Source organism: Panthera pardus, unplaced genomic scaffold (genome assembly GCF_024362965.1).
Source record: "Panthera pardus isolate Hobbes unplaced genomic scaffold, ASM2436296v1 HiC_scaffold_2, whole genome shotgun sequence".
NCBI classification, from domain to species: Eukaryota; Metazoa; Chordata; class Mammalia; order Carnivora; family Felidae; genus Panthera; species Panthera pardus.
In genome coordinates this window covers 69,951,113-69,971,349 of record NW_026526765.1, presented here as the reverse complement: position 1 = coordinate 69,971,349, position 20,237 = coordinate 69,951,113, and the positions used below count along the sequence as shown (strand labels likewise).

The following is a 20,237-nucleotide window of genomic DNA, read 5'->3' as shown; positions in this document are numbered from 1 at the left end:
ACTATTGGGACCTCATCAAAATAAAAAGCTTCTGCACAGTGAAGGAAACAATCAGCAAAACTAAAAGGCAACCAGAAGAATAGGAGAAGATATTTGCAAACGACATGTCAGATAAAGGGTTAGTATCCAAAATCTATAAAGAACTTATCAAACTCAACACCCAAAAAACAAATAATACAGTGAAGAAATGGGCAAAAGACATGAATGGACACTTCTCCAAAGAAGACATCCAGCTGGCACACCGACACATGAAAAAATGCTCAACATCACTCATCATCCGGGAAATACAGATCAAAACCACAATGAGATACCACCTTACACCTATCAGAATGGCTAACATTAATAACTCAGGCAACAACAGATGTTGGCGAGGATGCGGAGAAAGAGGATCTCTTGGGTGCAGCCACTCTGGAAAACAGTATGGTGGTTCCTCAAAAAATTAAAAATAGAACTACCCTATGACCCAGCAATTGCATGACTAGGTATTTATCCAAGGGATACAGGTATGCTGTTTCGAAGGGACACATGCACCTCAATGTTTATAGCAGCACTATCGACAATAGCCAAAGTATGGAAAGAGCCCAAATGTCCATCGATGGATGAATGGATAAAGAAGATGTGATATATATATACAATGAAGTATTACTCGGCAATCAAAAAGAATGAAATCTTGTCATTTGCAACTAAGTGGATGGAACTAGAGAGTATTAATGCTAAGCGAAATTAGTTAGAGAAAGACAAATACATGACTTCACTCATAGGAGGACTTTAAGATACAAAACAGATGAACATAAGGGAAGCAAACATAATATAAAAACAGGGAGGGGGACAAAACAGAAGAGACTCATAAATATGGAGAACAAACTGAGGGTTGCTGGAGGGGTTGTGGGAGGGGGTATGGGCTAAATGGGTAAGGGGCATTAAGAAATCCACTCCTGAAATCATTGTTGCACTATATGCTAACTAATTTGGATGTAAATTGAAAAAAAAAGAGTTACATTGATCTGAGACCTTAAACCCAATAATTAGCAGACCCCTAGTTCAGTTACTTATTGTTCGACAATAGCATTGAAGCTTATTATAATGCTTGCATATTAGGATTAGAGTTATGTAAAAAATACATATGCATACCTAAAAACTTGAGTACTAAGAAATAGCTGTTGGATTAGCTCTATAGCTCATCCTTGTAATATTTTGTTTCATCTTAAAAATTAAAAAAAAATGACTTCAAACTTGAAATAATGCACATAAAAGTCAAAATATGTTAGAGACTTAGAACAAAGTTAGGGATTTCTACATTTGGTAGAAACCCAACATGGGTGACACTGGCATTTGGATAAGCACTTCCTCTTCCTTGGTACCTTTCAGAGATTGACAGTCTGCTGACGGGTGACAGTCACTAGTGGGCCTGGTTCAATTGCCTCTTACCTATTGCCTTACGCTCTTCAGCTGACATTTGACTGTGTGGATCCATAGCAACAGCCACCTCATGGAATCTTTGCTTTGTCTTGAAACATTAATGGTTAACTTCTTAATCTAATAACATTTAGAGATTGGGGGTAAAGAGAACTAGGAGGCAGGAAACAATGTCTTTCTGATGGTTTCAACTTGAGTTTCTCTTTTTATCCTGTTCCAATTTTTTCCCTGATTTTCCTTTTCAGTTCTCCTCATGCTTCAATCCCCCAAGGGGTAGGTGGGTCGGGTAATATTTTTAAAGTTGGAGGATTGACAAGAGTAACATTTCCCATCTTTTATGTCTACTTAAAACTCTGAATAAAGCTAAAAGAATACTTTGATTAATTCAAAATGCATCATTTCATGTTTACCTTGTATTTTGCAGAGAGTTATGTGGCAGTCTTACACCCTAAACAGTACATGTTATTTGTATTTTCAGGGGAATTTTGGTGAAGTATATAAGGGCATATTAAAGGATAAAACCGCTGTTGCTGTTAAAACATGTAAAGAAGACCTTCCTCAGGAACTGAAAATAAAATTTTTACAAGAAGCCAAGTGAGTTTGCTGAAGTAATATTAAACATGTGCTTATAAGTTACTATTACAACATTGAAATACGAAGTTTGGGATTATCTTAAATTATGATTTACTGAAGTAGAAGGAAGCACTTTCCAAACCCTCACAAGTAAGCAGTTACACAGTATAGAAACAAAAAGTTTATTTGTTTTTAGTTGGACTATAGAATGTTTATGCAATCATGGTCAAAAGAACCAGATGCTAAAAAACAGTGAGTATTCTTCAGTATTGGAATATTGCAATGTTTTTTGCTTTTATCACATATACATACATTTATGTATGTACATGTGCAATGTGATTGTCTTTATAATAAAAATATTATTTTAGTCCATATACAAAATACACAATTGATGTAAATACATTTAGATATATATAATTATATCTATACAACCCTCCTTAGTGTTTTCTCTTGATTGTCTTTTCTGAGCTGTTACCTTTCTTTTCTGAGAACCTCAGATTTCTTCTTCAACTCCTTGTTGGGCATTTGTTCCAAAATTTGTACATTGTTTCTTTTCTAATCTTCTAGGATAATTGTCTTCTCTTTTTTTCTATTAGCTAAAAGTTAATGTTCTAATACTCCTGTATTGTGTGTGGTTAATAGTATTCTGTTAGCAGTAAAACCCACAACACAGTACAAAACAAATGGAAAAATGTTTTGGACAAAATAAGGATGGACTCTCTGAGATGCATGGATATATGGATGGGAAAGAAGGAAGATACATGGATCCATGTGCTGTAAAGGGAGAAAGGGAAAGTGTGTGTGTGTTTGTGTGTGTGTGTGTGTGTGTGTGTGTGTGTGTGTGTGTGTGTGTGTGTGTTGTGTGTGTGTCTGTCTATCATGGCGTAGCGTATAAAATTGAGGTTTCTATAAAGTGCTGTAAAAGAACTAAGCTTATGGCAATGAGAGAACTAAGTGCCATAGGATGGAACATTTTCATGGATGTTTGTTCATTCAGCATCTAAAAGTGAATATTGCTAGCAATGGATTAACCTAGTTGGTGCGCTTGTTAAATATGATCTAGAGAATAAAGATGTAAACTTTTTTAATGTCAATTACTGGTAGGTTGAAAATATGGTATGATAAAGGCATGCTATCAGACTTGTATTTCATAGGCTGATTATTTTATAGGTGGTATTAAGGTACAAGGTTATATATTACATTATTTTTTTTAAAGCTAGTTTTCTTGGTTTCTAAATTGTGACTGTTTTATTGAAAAATAAAGTATTAAATTTTCTAAAGTGGAAAAATCCATTTTCTCAAGTAGAATTACAAAGTTTTATGTTAAAAATGAGAATTGTATCTATGCACATTCCCAAGTGTCATTTAATAGATGATAGAACTATATATTTAGATATTTAATATGGAGTCCATGCTGGCTATTTTGTGGAATTTCTTTACTAAGCAGTTTCCAACCTAAGAAATGACACTTTGGATTAGGGTCAAACATTCTAAGACTTCGTTTTTAATTCTTCATAGAAGCTGAAAGCTCAAGGTGAGTGACAGAATATTTTCCTCATCTCTAGAATTTTTTCTACTCTTATCTTTTTTCACTTATAAGTCATTATTATATATTTTCAATCTAAGGCATTTTTCTTGGCGTTATCTCTGCTTTAGTTGGGCTTATACAAAACATATATGAACTTTTTTTTCTTTCTCTCAATAGTGATTTTTTCATTCTCTTAGGAAACTGCATTTTTCAAATATGAGTGAATTTATAACTATGTCAGTAGGATAATATGGAATACGATTTGGTAATAGAAATATTCAGCGTAGATGGGCCTTTGAGGGAATCTAATTTATTTTAACTCATGCTTGGAGTCCTATGGATGAGTCTGTGCTATTTTTATAACCCTCTGATGAAATTTCGCCTTTATCCAAACAAAGTCCCCTTTTTTCAGCTTCAGTGTATATTGAAACTGTTACTAAATTATTTTTGAACCTGTAGTCCGCTTTCTCAATACTTGAATTTTTACTATTTTGAAATTGATCGCTATAATCAAGATAGTATTTTACAAAATCTAATGAGATGATCAGCCTATAAAATTTACCAATATGAATTGAATTCTTATTTATGTATTTTCAATCAAGTGTGTACATAAAAACAAAACAAAAAGATGCCAACCTAGCAGCTTACAATTCTGGTCCACTAAATGCTTGTCAGTTATGCTTTTGTGGTAGTGGCTAAAACCAGATACTTGGAAGGGAGTGTAATGTTTGGGACTAAGTAAGATGTTCAGGTTTAGCATGATTATTACTCAGAGTGGATAATAATTTTTAAATGAATATTGAATTAAGGAGAATTGATTCCTTTTACCTATAGTTTGCTAATATTTATTTAAACTTGTATACATCCATCAATTATAATTTGGTTTCATATTGAAGCTTTAAAAAGAGAATTATATTGACTAAAGTATATTCTACTTGGGCATGCTGTTGATGATCATAAATCAATGCTTTTTTATTTAAATGATAACTGTTCTCAAACTTTTTTCATCCAGAATTCTCAAGCAATACGATCATCCCAATATTGTCAAACTTATAGGCGTTTGCACACAAAGACAGCCTATCTACATCATTATGGAACTGGTTCCAGGTAATGATTTTAGAGGTTTCCTCGATGATGTTGTAATGTCATGTTTTATTATTTTTATATGTTCAGTCTCTTTGATTTCTCCTTGTAAAGTTTTCAGCAATTCTGTTTAACGTTTTCCTGATGACAAAGAGCTATGTATATGCCCAATATTTTTATAGTCTTTAATACTTTGCTGTTATATAGAAAATGTCATCCACCTGTTTTTTGGGGGGGAGATATATTATTATAGTGCAATTACACATGGAATTTAGTTAGGTATGTTTTTGTTAGAAGACCTGTTTATAAAAATAGTCTATTTGGTTTAACTTTATAACAATGATAGTACTATTTTCTATCTTGTTCATTGTATATTATTTTCCAAGTACAATACCACACATCCTCTTGTTTGGCTGCATATAAAATTCCATAGTGCTTTGAATCCCTTATCAACTATGAACATCTTTCATAAGTGAACAAAGAAAAATTAATCTGTTGAGGAATTTTTCCTATATTTCTTTATGGTGACTTTGAACACCTCTGGGTCTTGTGGTTAACCACTTTTGCCAACAAGCAAGGATAACTTTGAACTTACAGAGTGTATTTTTAAGTTACTTTCACTGTATATCATCTTGTAGAAAATTTCATTAGAGGTAAAATTTGATCTTGGTAAAATTTATAAATATAATAATAATAAATATTTGCTTTAACTAGTATTTATGCATTTTAAAAGAAACTTAAAGGAATATGAAAAATATTTCTAACTTTAATATACATTAGATAAACCTGATATTACAGATTGCCCATTAAATATTGCTCACACAATTCTGCTATTATTTAAGGATAGTTAGTCGCATTTTTATCACACTGGTTTGCCTACTATGTAGTAGTTCTTGATACTACCATATAACTGCAGGATTTAGGATTATCATCATCTTGGTCCTCATCAAGATAGCACTGTTATATACATTGTATGTTATTTATGATCTATATCATAAGTAATTTCAATATAGTTAGGAAAAATGTTAGAGTACAGTCTAAAATTTTGAAAACAATTGAATAGCTTATAGTTTTAATTAAATAATATCATGGGGTGCCTGGGTGGCTCAGTTGGTTGACTGTCCGACTTCCGCTTAGGTCATCATCTCGCGGTTCATGAGTTCAAGCCCCACATTGGGCTCTGTGCTGACATCTCAGAGCCTGGAGCCTGCTTCAGATTCTGTGTCTCCCTCTCTCTCTGCCCCTCCCCCCACTCATGCTCTGTCTGTCTCTGTCTCAAAAAAAAAAAAAAAAAAAATCACATACATGAAGTCCCCAGTTAATAGGGGATGTCTCTGAGAAACTGAGATTTGAAAGGTGGGGCTGAGTTGATGAGGAAAAGTGATCTTGGTCTTAGCATGGATGACAAATGCCAGATAGCAGGTACAAGTTGAACAAAAGAATATAGCATTGCAGGAGTGCCAGGGAAGTGTTCATCTGACACTGACAAATAACTTATATTGATGTTTTTGAAAGAATAAGAATAATAAGCCCCATTAGAAAATTGAAAGCGTAATGGAAAATAGAAAATTAAAAATGAAGATCTCCCACTTAATAATCTAAGCCTGTCTCAAAGCTAGTTGATAACTAAGTATATGTGTGTGTTTCCAGGAAAATGTTTAATGTATAAAAACATACTCTTAAACTTTTCAGATCTTTTTTCTCTTAATAGTATAACTTAGGGTCTCATTGTTTGATATTTATCCATGTAGTTATATCTTTTTTTTGTAATGGTTTCAGAATATTCCATTGTATGGATTTATGTAATTTAATCAGTCTTCTACTTAGGGAGACTTTGTGTGTGTGCGATATATATATCAACGTTGAATGAATATATTTGGACTAATAATGTAATCATTTTGAACTATATAGGGTACATTTTCAGCAATGGGATTGTTGGTTGCAAGTATATGTGCATTTTGATTTATAATAAATGTATTAGCTTTCTATTGCTGCATAACAAATGATCACAGCCTAGCAGCTTTAATCAACATGCATTTATTACCTCACAGTTCTATGGATCACAAGCATAGGCAATATTGATTGGGTTAACTGCTCAGGGTATCACAAAGCCCAAAATCGGGATTTCAGGCTGAGTTCTTATCTGGAGTCACTGGGAGGAATTTACTACTAACCTGCCTCTGTTGTGGCAGAATCCTGTTCCTTGCAGCTGAGAAGTGGTCTAAGTTGCTTTTATTGCGTGCTGTCAGCTGAAGGCATCTCTCGTCTCCTTAAGGTTTCTACACTGTTTTTCCCGTGGTCCCTCCATCTTCAGACTCAGCATAGTCATATCTTTCAAGTGTTTTTGATTTTTTTAAACTTACTCTTGTGTTATCAGCTGGAGAATATTCTCTCCTTTTTTGAAAGAAGAGAATGCCATATGACAACATAATTAGGGAAGTGATAACTGTGTTCACATGATCCAGGACTCAGGGTAGGCGATTGTTGGGAAGCCATATTCTATTTTTACTTCACAGTACATTTTGGTAAATTTTTCATAGGTTAGTTGCAGCATGGAATCTGAAACCACAGTGATAAACTTTTCATACTCTCTTACACTAACTCCATTGCTTGAACTTGGAATTTGAATGTATCTTTTATCTGTGCATGATTCTGTAGCATCATGCTTCATCATTTAGAATATATCAGGTGACCAGGTTATATATATAGATCCTTAAAAAGGTGACATGATTCATTATATAACATCAAAAGATCACCTTTATTAATGTCAACAGTAGTCTCATCAGACAAATAATGGGAAGCTATCAAGTACATGGTGACAAATATGTGTTTTCTAAAATTTTAATTGTCACTGTAAAGTTTGGATTTTATCGCTGGCAACAAAACCTGTCATTTTTTTCCCCTTGAAGTGTCACGTTTACTTCATTTATTTGAGAAAATGTGGGTCCAATATCTAATTTTTAATAAGCATAATTTGTCATTCTTTTTGAAAACCACTTTGATACAATAACAACTTTTATAGGATACTTGATTGTCTGTGTATGGACTTAGTTATACCCTTCTCTACACCCTGTCTCAGGTAATCACTGATTTGCCTTCTGTTGCTATATTAGTTTGTATTTCTAGAATTTTGTATAAATGAAATCATACAGTCTACACTTTTTTTTTATTCTGGTCTGGTTTCTTTCATTTAGCATAATTATTTTGAGATTCAGCCATTTTGTATCAATAGTTTCCCTTTTATTGCTGAGTAGAGTGACCTCAGGAATATACCACCGTTTATCTATTCAGCTACTGATAGACTTTTGAGTTGTTTCTTTTCTGGGCCTACTGCAAATGAAACTGCTAAAAATAGTTATGTACGAGTCTTTGTAATGGACCTGTGCTTTTATTTCTCTAGGGAAGGTACTAGGAAAGGGATGAATGAATAGTAGGGAATATGCATGTTTAAATACTTAAGAAACTGCCAAATTGCCTTTTAAAGTGATTATACTAGTTTGCCTTCCCAGCAGCAGTGTTCTCTTTTCATCAGTTCAGACCGGTCAGTCTTTAGCCATTCTAATATTTATGTAGAAATGTCTTAATGTAATTTGTCTTTCCTGACTAAAGATGTTGAGCATCTTTTCATGTGCTAATTTGCCATTCATGTACCTTCTTTGGTGAAATGTCTATTCAAACCATTTGCCCATTTGTAAAAATTGGGTTGTTTGTTACAATTGAGTCTTGGTTCTTAACATACTTTAGATACCAATCCTTTATCAGAAATGTTATTTTTCAAATATTTTCTCTTGGTTTGTGATATATCTATTCATTATCTTAAGTGTCTTTTGGAAAGCAGAAGTTTTTAATTTTGACAAAGTTTAAATTACCAAATTTTTCTTTCATAGATCATGTTTTTCATGGTACATAGAAGAAAGTTTTGTCGATCCTAAGATCATAAATGTTTTCTTTTATGCTTACTTCTATGTGTTTTATAGTTTAAGAATTCACATTTGAGTCTGTGATCCATCTCAAGTTAATTTTTATATATGCTGTGAAAAACAGCTTAAGTTTATATTTTTGACATATGGATATGCAGTTCTTCCAGCACCACCTGTTTAAATTACTGTCTTTTTTTCCCTTATGGTGTTTCCCTCACCTACCTTGTTACATGCACTTTCATTTTAATTTTATGTATAGGTCTTTTTCTGGACTCGTCTTTTCTGTTGATTCTTTTGTTTGTCTTCATACCAATACAACACTGTCTTAATTACTGTAGCTTTATAATGTCTTGAAATCAGGTAATGTAAGTGCTATAATTTGTTTCTTCATCGTTTGGGCTATTAGAGGCCCTTAGCATTTCCATATCAATGTTAGTGTTCTTTTATAGTTCAAGAGTTTCTATATAAAGGTTTGCTGGCATTTAGGTTGGTATTGTACTGAGTCTGTAGATCAACTGGGGGTAAATAGATGGATTAACATTATTGTGTTTTCTGACCCATGGACATGGTATATCTTGCTAGTAAGATCTTTAACTTCTCTAAGCTAAGTTCTGTAGAGTTTAGTATAGAGGACTTTCTGTCTTCTGTCAGACTTATCACTGAGTATTACTTTTTTTGTGATGCCATAGTAAGTGATCGTTAAAAGTAAATTTGATTTAAAAAGTATATCCACTAAGGAAGTTATAGAAGATTTGAAAAGCACTGTCAGTCAACCTAACCTACTGACATAAATAGGACATTCCATACATCATCACCCGAAAATACAATTCTCTTAAGTACACAGAGAATATGTACTAAGATAGTTCATATTCTGGACTATAAAACAAGTCCCAACTAATTTATAAGTATTTAAATTATGTACATGTAATAAAAATAGAGCTCAAAGACAAATCTCTGAAAAACCTCTAAATATTTGGAAACTACACAATGTGCATCTAAATAACCAGTGGGGCAGAGTGGAAATCAAAGTGTTTTGAGCCTGAATGCAAATGAAAACGCAACATCTCAGTATTTATATACTGCCTATAAAGCAGTACTTGAGAAACGACTTTAACAGTATATGTCTATATTAGAAAAGAAGGTACTCAAAGTGATGACTTCAATTTCTACCATAAAAAGTTGAATGAATCCAAGTTAACTCAAAGTATGTAGAAGAAAGAAAAAATTAAGGCAATAGCAGAAATCAATGAAAAGGGAAAAACACAGAGTCAATGAAACTAAAAGCTAGTCTTTTGAGATCAATAAAAGTAAACCTCTACATAGGCCGATAAGAAAAAAGAGAGGACACAAATTACTAATATCAAAAATGAGAGCTGACATCACTACAGAGTCTACAGATGTCAAAAGGATATTAATGGAATATTTTGGCCAAGTTTGTGCAAACAAATTAAACAACTTAGATGCAATGGACAAATCTCCTGAAAGATAAAACTACCAAATCCTTCAATCTTCATATCCCCCTCTCTTTTAAAGAATTGGTCATTAAGAAACTATCCTTCAAAGAAAACTCCAGGCCCAGCTGGCTTCACTGGTGAATTATACTACACTTTTCAGAAGGAAATACACCACTTCTATACCAACTCATTCAGAAAGTTGAAAAAGCAAGACTCCTTCCCAGCTCATTTTTTGAGACCACCATTACCTGATTCTAAAGCTAGAGAAAAAAATCATAGGAAAAGAAAACTACAGAGTAATGTCTCATGATCTTATATAAAAATCCTAAGCATAATTATAACAAAGCCAATATAGCAATATACAGAAATACATCATACTGAAGCAGAATTTATCCTAGAACTGCAAGTTGGTTTAACCTTCAAAAACCAATCCATGCCATTCATCACATTAACAAACAAACAAACAAAAAATAGTATCATCATCTCAATAGATACAAAAAATTGGCAAAATCAAACCTGTGTTCCTGATAAGAATGCTCTCATGAGAAATAAAACTTCCTCAACATTAAGGCCTTCTAAGAAAAGCCTGTAGATGACATTATACTTAATGGTAAATGACTGAATACTTTCCTCCTTTATATAAGAAATAAAACCTCTATCTGCATTTACCACTTCAACATCATACCGCATGTTCTAGCTTCTAGAACCATATAGCCAGAAAAAGTAAATAAAAAGCACCCTTTAACATGTTTATGGTATTTTTCATCTTTGTCACAATAAACACTTGTTTGCCAGTGTTTGAAATTAAAATGCTAGCTGTTAAACTAATATTGTAACACTCTTTGGAGGATAGTGATGTGTCAATGTAGGTTCATCAGCTGAAATAGATATGGTTGTCTTTGAAAAAGTATAGGGATCTCTGTCTCCCTCACTTCTTCATTCACTTAGCTCCTTCCTCTGTCCTGTCCAGCATTCCGTGACACAAGTGCATGGTCAGTAAAAGGCCAGAGAGGGTAGTGGTGGAGATCTGGAGTTCTGATAAGTGTTGGTGAGGGTGTGAAAAAACCAACTCCCTCATACATTAGTGCTGGAATATAAAATAATACAGCTTTCTTGGAAGAAAGTTTACAATTTCTCTAGAAGTTATACATGAATGTTCCACATATATTAAGCGTTTCAATCCTAGGTATTTACCCAAGAGAATTGAAAATATTTGTCACACAAAAACTGTAAGTAGATGTTCATAGCAACATTGTTTATGATAGCCAAAAAGTAGAAATAACCTAAATGTCCATGGAAAAACAATGTAGCATATCCAAACGGTATAAATACTATTAAGTAATAAAGAGAAATGAGGTAATTAATACACGCTGCAGTATGCATGAACCTCAAAAACGTTATGCTAATCGAAACAAGTCCAATGCAGAAGACTACATGCTGTATGATTCCATTTCTTTGAAATGGCCAGAGAAGGCATTGTGGTTTTCTGGGGCTGGGCTTTCTGATGGGATTGACTATACAGTTGACTCTTGAACAGCATGGATTTGAACTGTGTGGGTCCATTTATTATACATATTTTTTATAGTATGGTAAATGTGTTTTCCCTAATGATAAGGTTTTTTTTTCTCTAGCTTTATTGTAAAACTACAGTATTTAGTACATTTAACATGCAAAATATGTTAATCAACTGTTTATGTCATTAGTAAGGTTTCTGCTCAATGGTAGACTATTAGTTGTTATGTTCTTAGGAAATTAATAGATTTCCCAGTAGATTTTCGCCTGGGATGGGATTGATACTCCTAAGCCCTGATGTTTAAAGGCCAACGGTATACAGGTATGAGAGACTTTTTGGCATGATGAAAATGTATCAAACTGGATTGTAGTGACAGTTGCACACCTGTGAATTTGTCAAAACTCATTGAATCATACGTTAAAATGGACAAATTTTATGTATATAAACTGAACTTGTAAATGGCTCTTTAACAAAAAAAGCCCAAGAGCTAGGCAGTCTTATATGACCTTGCTGAACTTACTTAACACTTCTGTGCCTTAATTTTCCTGCCTATAAAGTAAGATTAATAGGGTTGGTATAAGGACTAATGTACTGTGATTTTATGTAAATACACATATAGACACATTACATATCTCTCTAAATATTTCACATGGGACCACTTTGTTTTATTACCATAAATTTTATTATTTTCCAATTGGCTAAGAGAAAAAAGTGGTTATTTAAAATGCCTGCTATAATCCAGCCAAAACTAACCCAAACTCTGAACCTGCCTCTGCCCCTAATTCTCCTCCTAACCCTAGGTGTACTAAATAGGAATGACTGAGAACAAATTAGGATGTATAACATTTGTTTTCAGTTCTTCTCTCTCCATCCTTGTAACTGTTCTGTTGATATGTTTTATATTTAGCTTTCATTGATCTTTATTATGTAAAACTCAAGTGGCTAGATTAAATGGCCTCTGAATTTTAGCAATAAGCTGTATTATTGTAATTGTTAGAAAAATGTTTAAGTTGAAACCTCAATTCTCAGACTACTTCAGAAAGTACTTTTCTGTGTTTTTCTTCCTTTATAAAAGGTATTATGGGGAAAGAGCCAGCTAGTTTTCATTCTTGTAAAAGCACCATAGTAATATATAATTTCTTATGCTTAAAAAATATCTTAAAGTTGTAAAAGCACTTTGATATTAGGTCATTTAGTCTACCAGCCATATTGTTATCTTCATTTATAAATAAACTAAATGAAGTTCAGAGAAGTAAAAATGACTTGTCAACATTAGTTAAATAGCAAGTAGGAAAATAATGCTCTGTTTTGTTTTATCATTCAATTTATAAGTGGGTCAAAATATATAATCCTTTTACGAATTAAAAATACAAGTGAAAATTCAAGCTAAACATCTATGCAAGATACCCTATGGGCAAATACATTAATCCCCCTTACATAATTTCTCAGCCTTGTGCACAGATAAGTAAATAGCTTACTGTAGTAAACAGGAAAATTTTTGTTGGGAGTTCCTTTTTTCTCTACTGGGAATCAAGCTTGTGGAGGAAAGATTTAGAAAACTGGTAGGTTAAAAGCAAGATTTAATAACTGCTTAGTGTCTAATATGCATGCCATTTCAAAACTGCATTATGCAGAGACTTAATATGCTCCTGTTCTCGTCAGATAACTGAACCCTTTGAAATCATAAATCTGAAATATATTTGAACCAAAGTAATGTTTAAAGAGATTAGAAGCATATGAGAATTGAAGTTTAGAGTGAATACTCCAAGATGATCTTGTCTTTACTTGAATCATCTCTTGAATTACAAATGCTTTATTTACTTGTTTGCTCATGGGTTGCTGGATAAGTAAAATCAAACAAAAGGCAATTCTAAATGGCACTAGGAAATACTAAAAACAAAAAGCTCTAATATGCTAAAAAAGACAGTTTGTAAGCATGTTGTTTATTACTTAGAAGTTGAAATGAAGGAAATTGTGAGAGAATTTTTTTTTTAAGTGACAAACATTACTTAAAGGAATGTTTATGGGCCAGGCAGGTGTCATTTATTTTCTTATGTGATTGAATTAGGGCTGCCACTGATACCCAGATGAAGAGGAAACTAAGCACCTTAACCTTTAAATGCAACAATGTTTCTGCACATCATGAGTAGAGGTGATTAATTTTATTAAGCCTTAAAAAAATGTCAGTCTCCACTTTCTTTCCCTAGAGACTTGTAACTGCCCCTTTCTTTCTGACATGGATCTCCTCTCTGAGTTCAGAACTTTCTGGAACCAATTGAATGTTACATTATCTGGTACATTCCATAGCTTATACAGATGCTGCCCTTTGGCAGTACTCAAAGTCATTTTAATTTTAAAATGACTTATGTGTTTGAAACTTTGAGAATTATTGAAGAATTTTTACCAGGTTTAGACATCATCAAAATATATCTCCTCCCTATAACATGTTTTTTAAGAATTGAGTTCATGGAGTTTATATGGTCTAGAGATTTTGGCTTAGAAATCTTAGCGTGATTATTTTATATCCTAAATGTCTTTAACATCTCAGTAGAAACATTTCCACTGTCACAATTTCTTTTAATTCATTTCAGTTGATAATTTCTGTGAGTAATTTCGCTAAATTTTGCTGGGAGGTTAAATTCTTTTAAAAAAAGTTTTATTTGAGAATGTGTGTGTGTGTGTGAGTGTGAGCAGGGGAGGGGCAGAGAGACCCTCAGGCAGGGTCCACGCTGTCAGTGCAGTCCAGGGCTGGGCTGTGATCTTGTGACTGCAAGAACATGAGCTGAGCCAAAATCAAGAGTCGGACACTTAACCGACTGAGTCACGCAGGCGCCCCTAGGGAGGTTAAATTCTTCTTAAAAATAAACTACCCCTTCAATTCAAAACAACATTTTATATATGTATATGATGTAGCAGAACCAATTTCAGTCATGTGATTATCACAGCTATAGAAAGTTATTATGGTAGTCCCTGAAAATGACAGTTCCTGCTTCATTGGGAACAAAGTCCCAGTGTTTTGGCTGTGGATACTTGCCTGGCATTTGTTTCATTTGTTCATCATAAATGTAACAAAGGTAAATTGTGCCAAGAAAAGATTAAGGAACATTGCTCCTACCACTCATAAAGGAGAGCCCTCAAAATCTGAACTGGCACTTGGTCTTACATAAGCTCTAACCCATGACCAGTTGTGTAATAATACCACTTCACAGCAGCAAATTTTGAGCTCAAGGAGAGAGCAACATAGTAATACTCAAATAAGTATTTATTTACTAAAAATTATAAGATGTCAACTCAGTGGCTGAATTATTTTTTGTTAATTGCCACAGAAGAACCTAATTTTATGGACTTACGTATGGAGCTATTAACAGAATACTCTTTAAAAATAACTTTGGTATGAATTTGGTCTAATAAATTAGAGGATTGTGAATTCCACTTTGGGAAAATAAGGAAGTTTTCTTTTAAATGTTAACTGATGTTATATCTAAACTTAGACATTCACTTTATAATTCAAGCATATCACATTAATGAAAAACAAAATAAATGTTCTCTGTTGCCATTTTATACCACAGATAATAGTTTGATATAATGTAACCTACTTCCAAAACCTTTTGAAAAGATTACATCTTTAAATTGATATTTTTTCTCAGCCAAATGATACACTGGTTTGCCCTCGTGTTTCATTTGCTGCCTAATACCCCAAAGCAAATGCAGATGGGATAAACTGGCCATTTCTTCAGATGCTGAAAGCACTAACATCCTTGGGAATCAGCTAATTTTATTTACACGTGACATAAATTGATAAGCTGGTAGTATTCCACACATGTGGTTTTGGCATTTTCCTATTGTTCTTCAGATATATCACTTTCTTCTAGCAGTGAATATTCTTCCCCTGAGGTGGAGCTAAGTGCTAAATACATTAACCCAGAAGAAGGATATGAGAAAAACCTGAAATATATAATAACTCTTACCACTACTGTATTACCTTTTTGACTTGAGTGATTCTAAAGAAGTGTACAGAGATTTTCCTTTTTTATCAATGAAATGAGAAAAAGGTTGGTATGTTACAACAGACATTAAGTTATCATGGTACGTTTGAGCCAAAGATGGATTGTGTACATCTGCGCAATATTGCTCCTATGTTTTTTATGTTCTAAGCATCTGATAACAGTGATAGCTATAAGTACCTCTTGCAAGGAGGCAGGTAGCCTGGTGAGCAGGACAAAGTGTGTTCTGAACCATATTCTTGTCGTAGATACTGTTTTGAAAATGACTTTATGGCAGTTGAAGTTATTTAATGATTGAAAGGAAAGTGTGGAGGTGATGAATACATAGGCATCCTTCCACATGGATAAATGGTTCTTTAAGGGACTGATTAGCTTTAACTAGTTTTGGTTTGTTTTTTTTTTTATCATTTTTAAGTTTTTGTTACTATACATGGGAAAGTCTTAAAATTCTCAGATAAAGTTCAAAGATATATGTTAAAAACAAAAATTCGCTTGAACATCAAAAGCCTACTTATATTTGATGCAAATATTAGAAGTGTGGCTGGGACTAGTAAAACTGTAGAATTCAACCGAAGTAAAAAATAAAAATTTACATATAATGTTTTGTCTTTACAAATAAATAGGTTTTCCCCTATAACTTATTTAACATATATGAATGTGAAAGTGCCTATTAGTATGAGATTTTTCCTGTTATCAGGGTTATAACGAAAACAGTTGTTGAAACAGTGAAGGGCACAGACTATTTTTCCAAGTTGAAAAGACAACTGAAAATTGGTTGAATCAAAGTTCTTAAAAAAATACTTATTTTATTTACAATGAAAGTTGAAAAGTGAATGTTTGGGGTTTTTTTCTACTTTGAAGTGCCATAAATACTCAGACTATTTTACGTAGAAACCAAACAAACGCCTCGTGTCAGCATTAGCCAAAGATACTGCAATGCTATCTTCTCACTTTAGTTTGTAAATGTTATCCCTTTCTAGTTGTAAGTTATCCTTTGTATTCAGAAATGATAGTCAGACAAACTCTGGACTCTTCTTAAATTTGTGGAAGAAATGAAAATCTTCTGCTTTAATATTTGAGGTGTATCCCTCTATCCATAGCTATTCATTTAAATCTAGATTTTTCTGTTAGGTTATTTACTCATGCTCAACAGTTACCGAATGCCCAGTGGGATGCCAGGTGCTGGGGATTCAACAGTGAAGAAAACAGACTGAAAGACTCCACAAAAAGCAAAAATCCCATTCTCGTGAAGCTTACATTCTAGTGAGGGAAGAAATATGTCAGATAAAAAAGTAAAATACAGATTATGTTGAATGGCATGAAAAGTGCAGTCTAGAGGGAAGAGGATAGCAATATTGAGGAGGGGTGGAGGTTGAAGTCCTAGAGAAAGTCTCCAGAGAAGGCTCAGTAGGGTGGAGCATTTGATTGAAAGCCTGTTGAGGGGGGAGAACCAGCTACATAGATAGGTGGAGGACAGGCACTCTAGACTTGGGAGTTGAATAAAGAGCAGTGTGGGTGTAGTAAGGGGGAGGGGAGAGCAGGAGGAGATGGGGCTAGAGAGGCAGTGGGGTTCCAATCCTGCAAAGCCTTGTAGATTGCAGTAATGACTATTTCAAATTAAGGAGTCCTCTTGTGGTAATTACCTTGAACTGAACATACGAGACTCTTGCTGTCTTGATCAGCTTCCAAGGGTACATGATGTAAAGGGAGCTTCACATTAATGACAAATTTCATGGAAAATACTGAATTTCTTCTAGGCTCTTCAGGCCAAATGGTCTGTGTTTTGTTATGTCAAGTGAATGGGAATGTATATAGTTTGGCCTTCTCTTCCTTGCCCTTCATAAATTTGAATAAATTTTGAGGATGAAATCAATCTTCTACTTGCTAAATGCTCATTTTATGACCAGTCAAATTAATTGCTTCTGAAAATCCATTATGTATTTTTCTTTTCTCATTTCCTTACTAGTTTTCTGGTCATATTTAATATCTCTCTTCTCATTTAGGGACTCTTTTTTCCTTTACTAGGTTTTCAGATGCTGTGTAACATAAAACATCTTCACAAATTTATCTTGAGAGCTTGCACTTTATATTAAGCATTGTATAGCCTCCTGTCATTGAAAATGTGAACATAATATTAGAAACTGTCATAACAAGGTTTTATGTGTGTGGAATTTTGCTGTTCTTTATTTGCCTCCATTTGTCCTTCTCTGTAAAACTGAAGTAAATTGTCATTGGTACCTATTTGTGGGCATGAATTTCAATACCAAGAAGGATATGATTCAGTGCCTGACACAGCTGGGCCTGAGATTAAGAATCTAATAAATACACCTAGAAAACGTAACCTTTGCTAGAAACAATAAGTTTGCCTAATTTCTTCTGTGCCAAACTTGAGAAAATAGTATTAGATTTGACAGTATTTGCATTCAAAATGACAGGCTTTCTTTAGCAAACAAAGAGATTAAGGAAATGGATTTATAGAGCATCTCTAATAATTTTGAATCTTAAGAGATTACATAGACTAAATATTTTCAGTTTTGCACCGGTTAAGACTTCATTTTATTTTTATTTATTTATTTATTTATTCATTCATTTATTTATTTATTTATTTATGTTGTTTTGTTTTCCTTCTCTTACATGTCAGTCTGTGATAGTATTGGGAGCATTTTCAAGTCCTTGGTAAAGACTTCCAAATAAAGTTATCTTCCACAATGCTATTTACTACCAGCATGTGGGTGGATCTGTATATTTTGTATTTCAGCTATTAAAATTAAGAAATCCTTCCTACAGGCAACATCTATCATTTGTTGAATAGAATAAAAGTCTTAGATATCTGGACTGTAGGTTTTTTGTTTTTGTTTTTGTTTTTACATCTTTAAATGTGTTTTTAAAAAATGAAGAATAGGTTATCACATATGAAATTTATAAATATTATAACATTGAGATTACTTTTGAGAGTTTATGGTCAGTTCTTTTTAAGTTGGAATTTTTAAGCCAATGTGACAGTAATTTGAAGTAGCTTTATTCTTTTAAAGTATTCTAAACTAGTTAGTTTTGACAAAAATAAATCCTCAAAATGACCATTCTTATTGGAAACAAATATCACCTTATATTAAGTGACTTTGAAACTTAAAAGTATACCAGTTATTCTTCAAGGCTTGTCATTCTTCATTATTGTGAGGTTTGGATTAATTACTTTATTTGATAAGTACTTATTGAGCACCAGCTATGTTCCATATGCCATATACATTGGTGAAAAATATATATGTGACCTCTTCCTTCACTGAATTCAGTGTGGTACAAGAGACATATATTTAACAATAATTGCAAATAAACATTATTGCAAACTTTGCTATTGAAGGATTTGCTCAGAGATGGTAAAAGGTGGCACCTAAATTATTTTAGAGGCCTTAGGAAAAGTGACATCTGTGTTAACACCTGAAAGGTAAAAAATAATCTCCCTTTGCAAATGGCTGGGGAAAGGCACAGAACAGCACGTGCAAAAGATGTGTATAGGAATGGCTTTTATGTTTGAGAAACAGGAAGAAGGGTAGAAGAAGTAGAGATAACTTCTCCTGAAGCGTGGAGAGCTTAGGAAATAAGGTTGGAAAGACAAAAGGGACAGAATGATGAAGAGCCTCATAGGTCAGGGTAAGCAATTTTCAGTGTAATTCCCAGTACAATTGTGGTGTAGGCAGTGGAATAACTTTAAGTGTTACTTTGAGGACATAGCTAACACAATGAAAAGCCCTTTTTCTGTCCCTGCATATGTTTATGCCCTGCTTGATAATTGTTTTTCTAGTCATCTGCTACCATAAAGAGTGCTTTTGTACATCTGTGTTTACTCATGTGGAGATAAATTTTAGATAAATTCTACTGTTTGACCACCTGAATAGGTATGTTATAGGAAGGATTCATGAATATTTCCCAAACTTCAGGCCTCTAGATAAGCAGTTCAGGTAGCATCTGACTTGAGAGATTTCTCTAGAAGAGCTATGGTCTCCCGAGAAGCCTGTACTTCCAGAAACGGTCAATAGTATTTTGTATAAAAGCAGATCCATCCATATAAGAGATGAGTTTATAAATGGCCAATTAAGCCCCATACCATAGTCATAATCATAATAGAGATATAAATCCTTATGAATCAGAGTATCAGAAAATATTCTTTCATCTCTATATAATGTCCCTTTCTACCAAATTACTATCATCCCAGTGTATTTGATTATGGAGTCAAGATTTCCTTAGCGAACTGTTTAAGAAAGCTTGGTGGGAAAAATACCCCCAAAGTGTTTGAGGCTTCTCACTGATGAGTTATCACAATTGATATATAACAGCTGTTTTGTTGTTATTCACTGTAACATTACAGTAAAAGAAATGATCAATGGAATTCAAAATGCACTGTCTCATTTGAGAGCAGGAATACTTCAGAGTGACTTTTACTAGTGTCAACATGATCACTGTGGCTTTGGAGCCATATATGAGTTTATATTCTGACTCTGTTACTTCTAGATGTATGACTTTGGGAAAGTTACTGAGTCTCTGTAAGCCTCAATATCTTCACTTCTAAAATGAGGGATGAGAATAATAAGGTTCCCAGAATTAAATGAAAGAATATGTGTAACAAATGTGGCACAGTCTACCACATTCTAAATTCTTAGTAAATATTAGCTGCTGCTAAATTAATTAACCTGAGCTGAAACTAACACTAATTATAGATTGGATTTTCTTTTCAGCCAGCTATCAGATTCC

At 33.5% G+C, this 20,237-nt stretch overlaps 1 protein-coding gene across 4 annotated transcripts in view; it reads left to right on the top strand.

Annotated features, from left to right (window-relative positions):
* The window catches only part of FER (FER tyrosine kinase), a 436,635-nt gene that overhangs the window by 277,483 nt on the left and 138,915 nt on the right, over positions 1-20,237 (top strand). For all 4 annotated transcript variants that reach the window (XM_053907154.1, XM_019450529.2, XM_053907155.1 and 1 more), the window contains 2 exons: positions 1,895-2,010; positions 4,530-4,624. In XM_053907154.1, the coding sequence (XP_053763129.1) occupies positions 1,895-2,010; positions 4,530-4,624 (211 nt within the window). The remainder of the gene's footprint in view (positions 1-1,894; positions 2,011-4,529; positions 4,625-20,237) is intronic.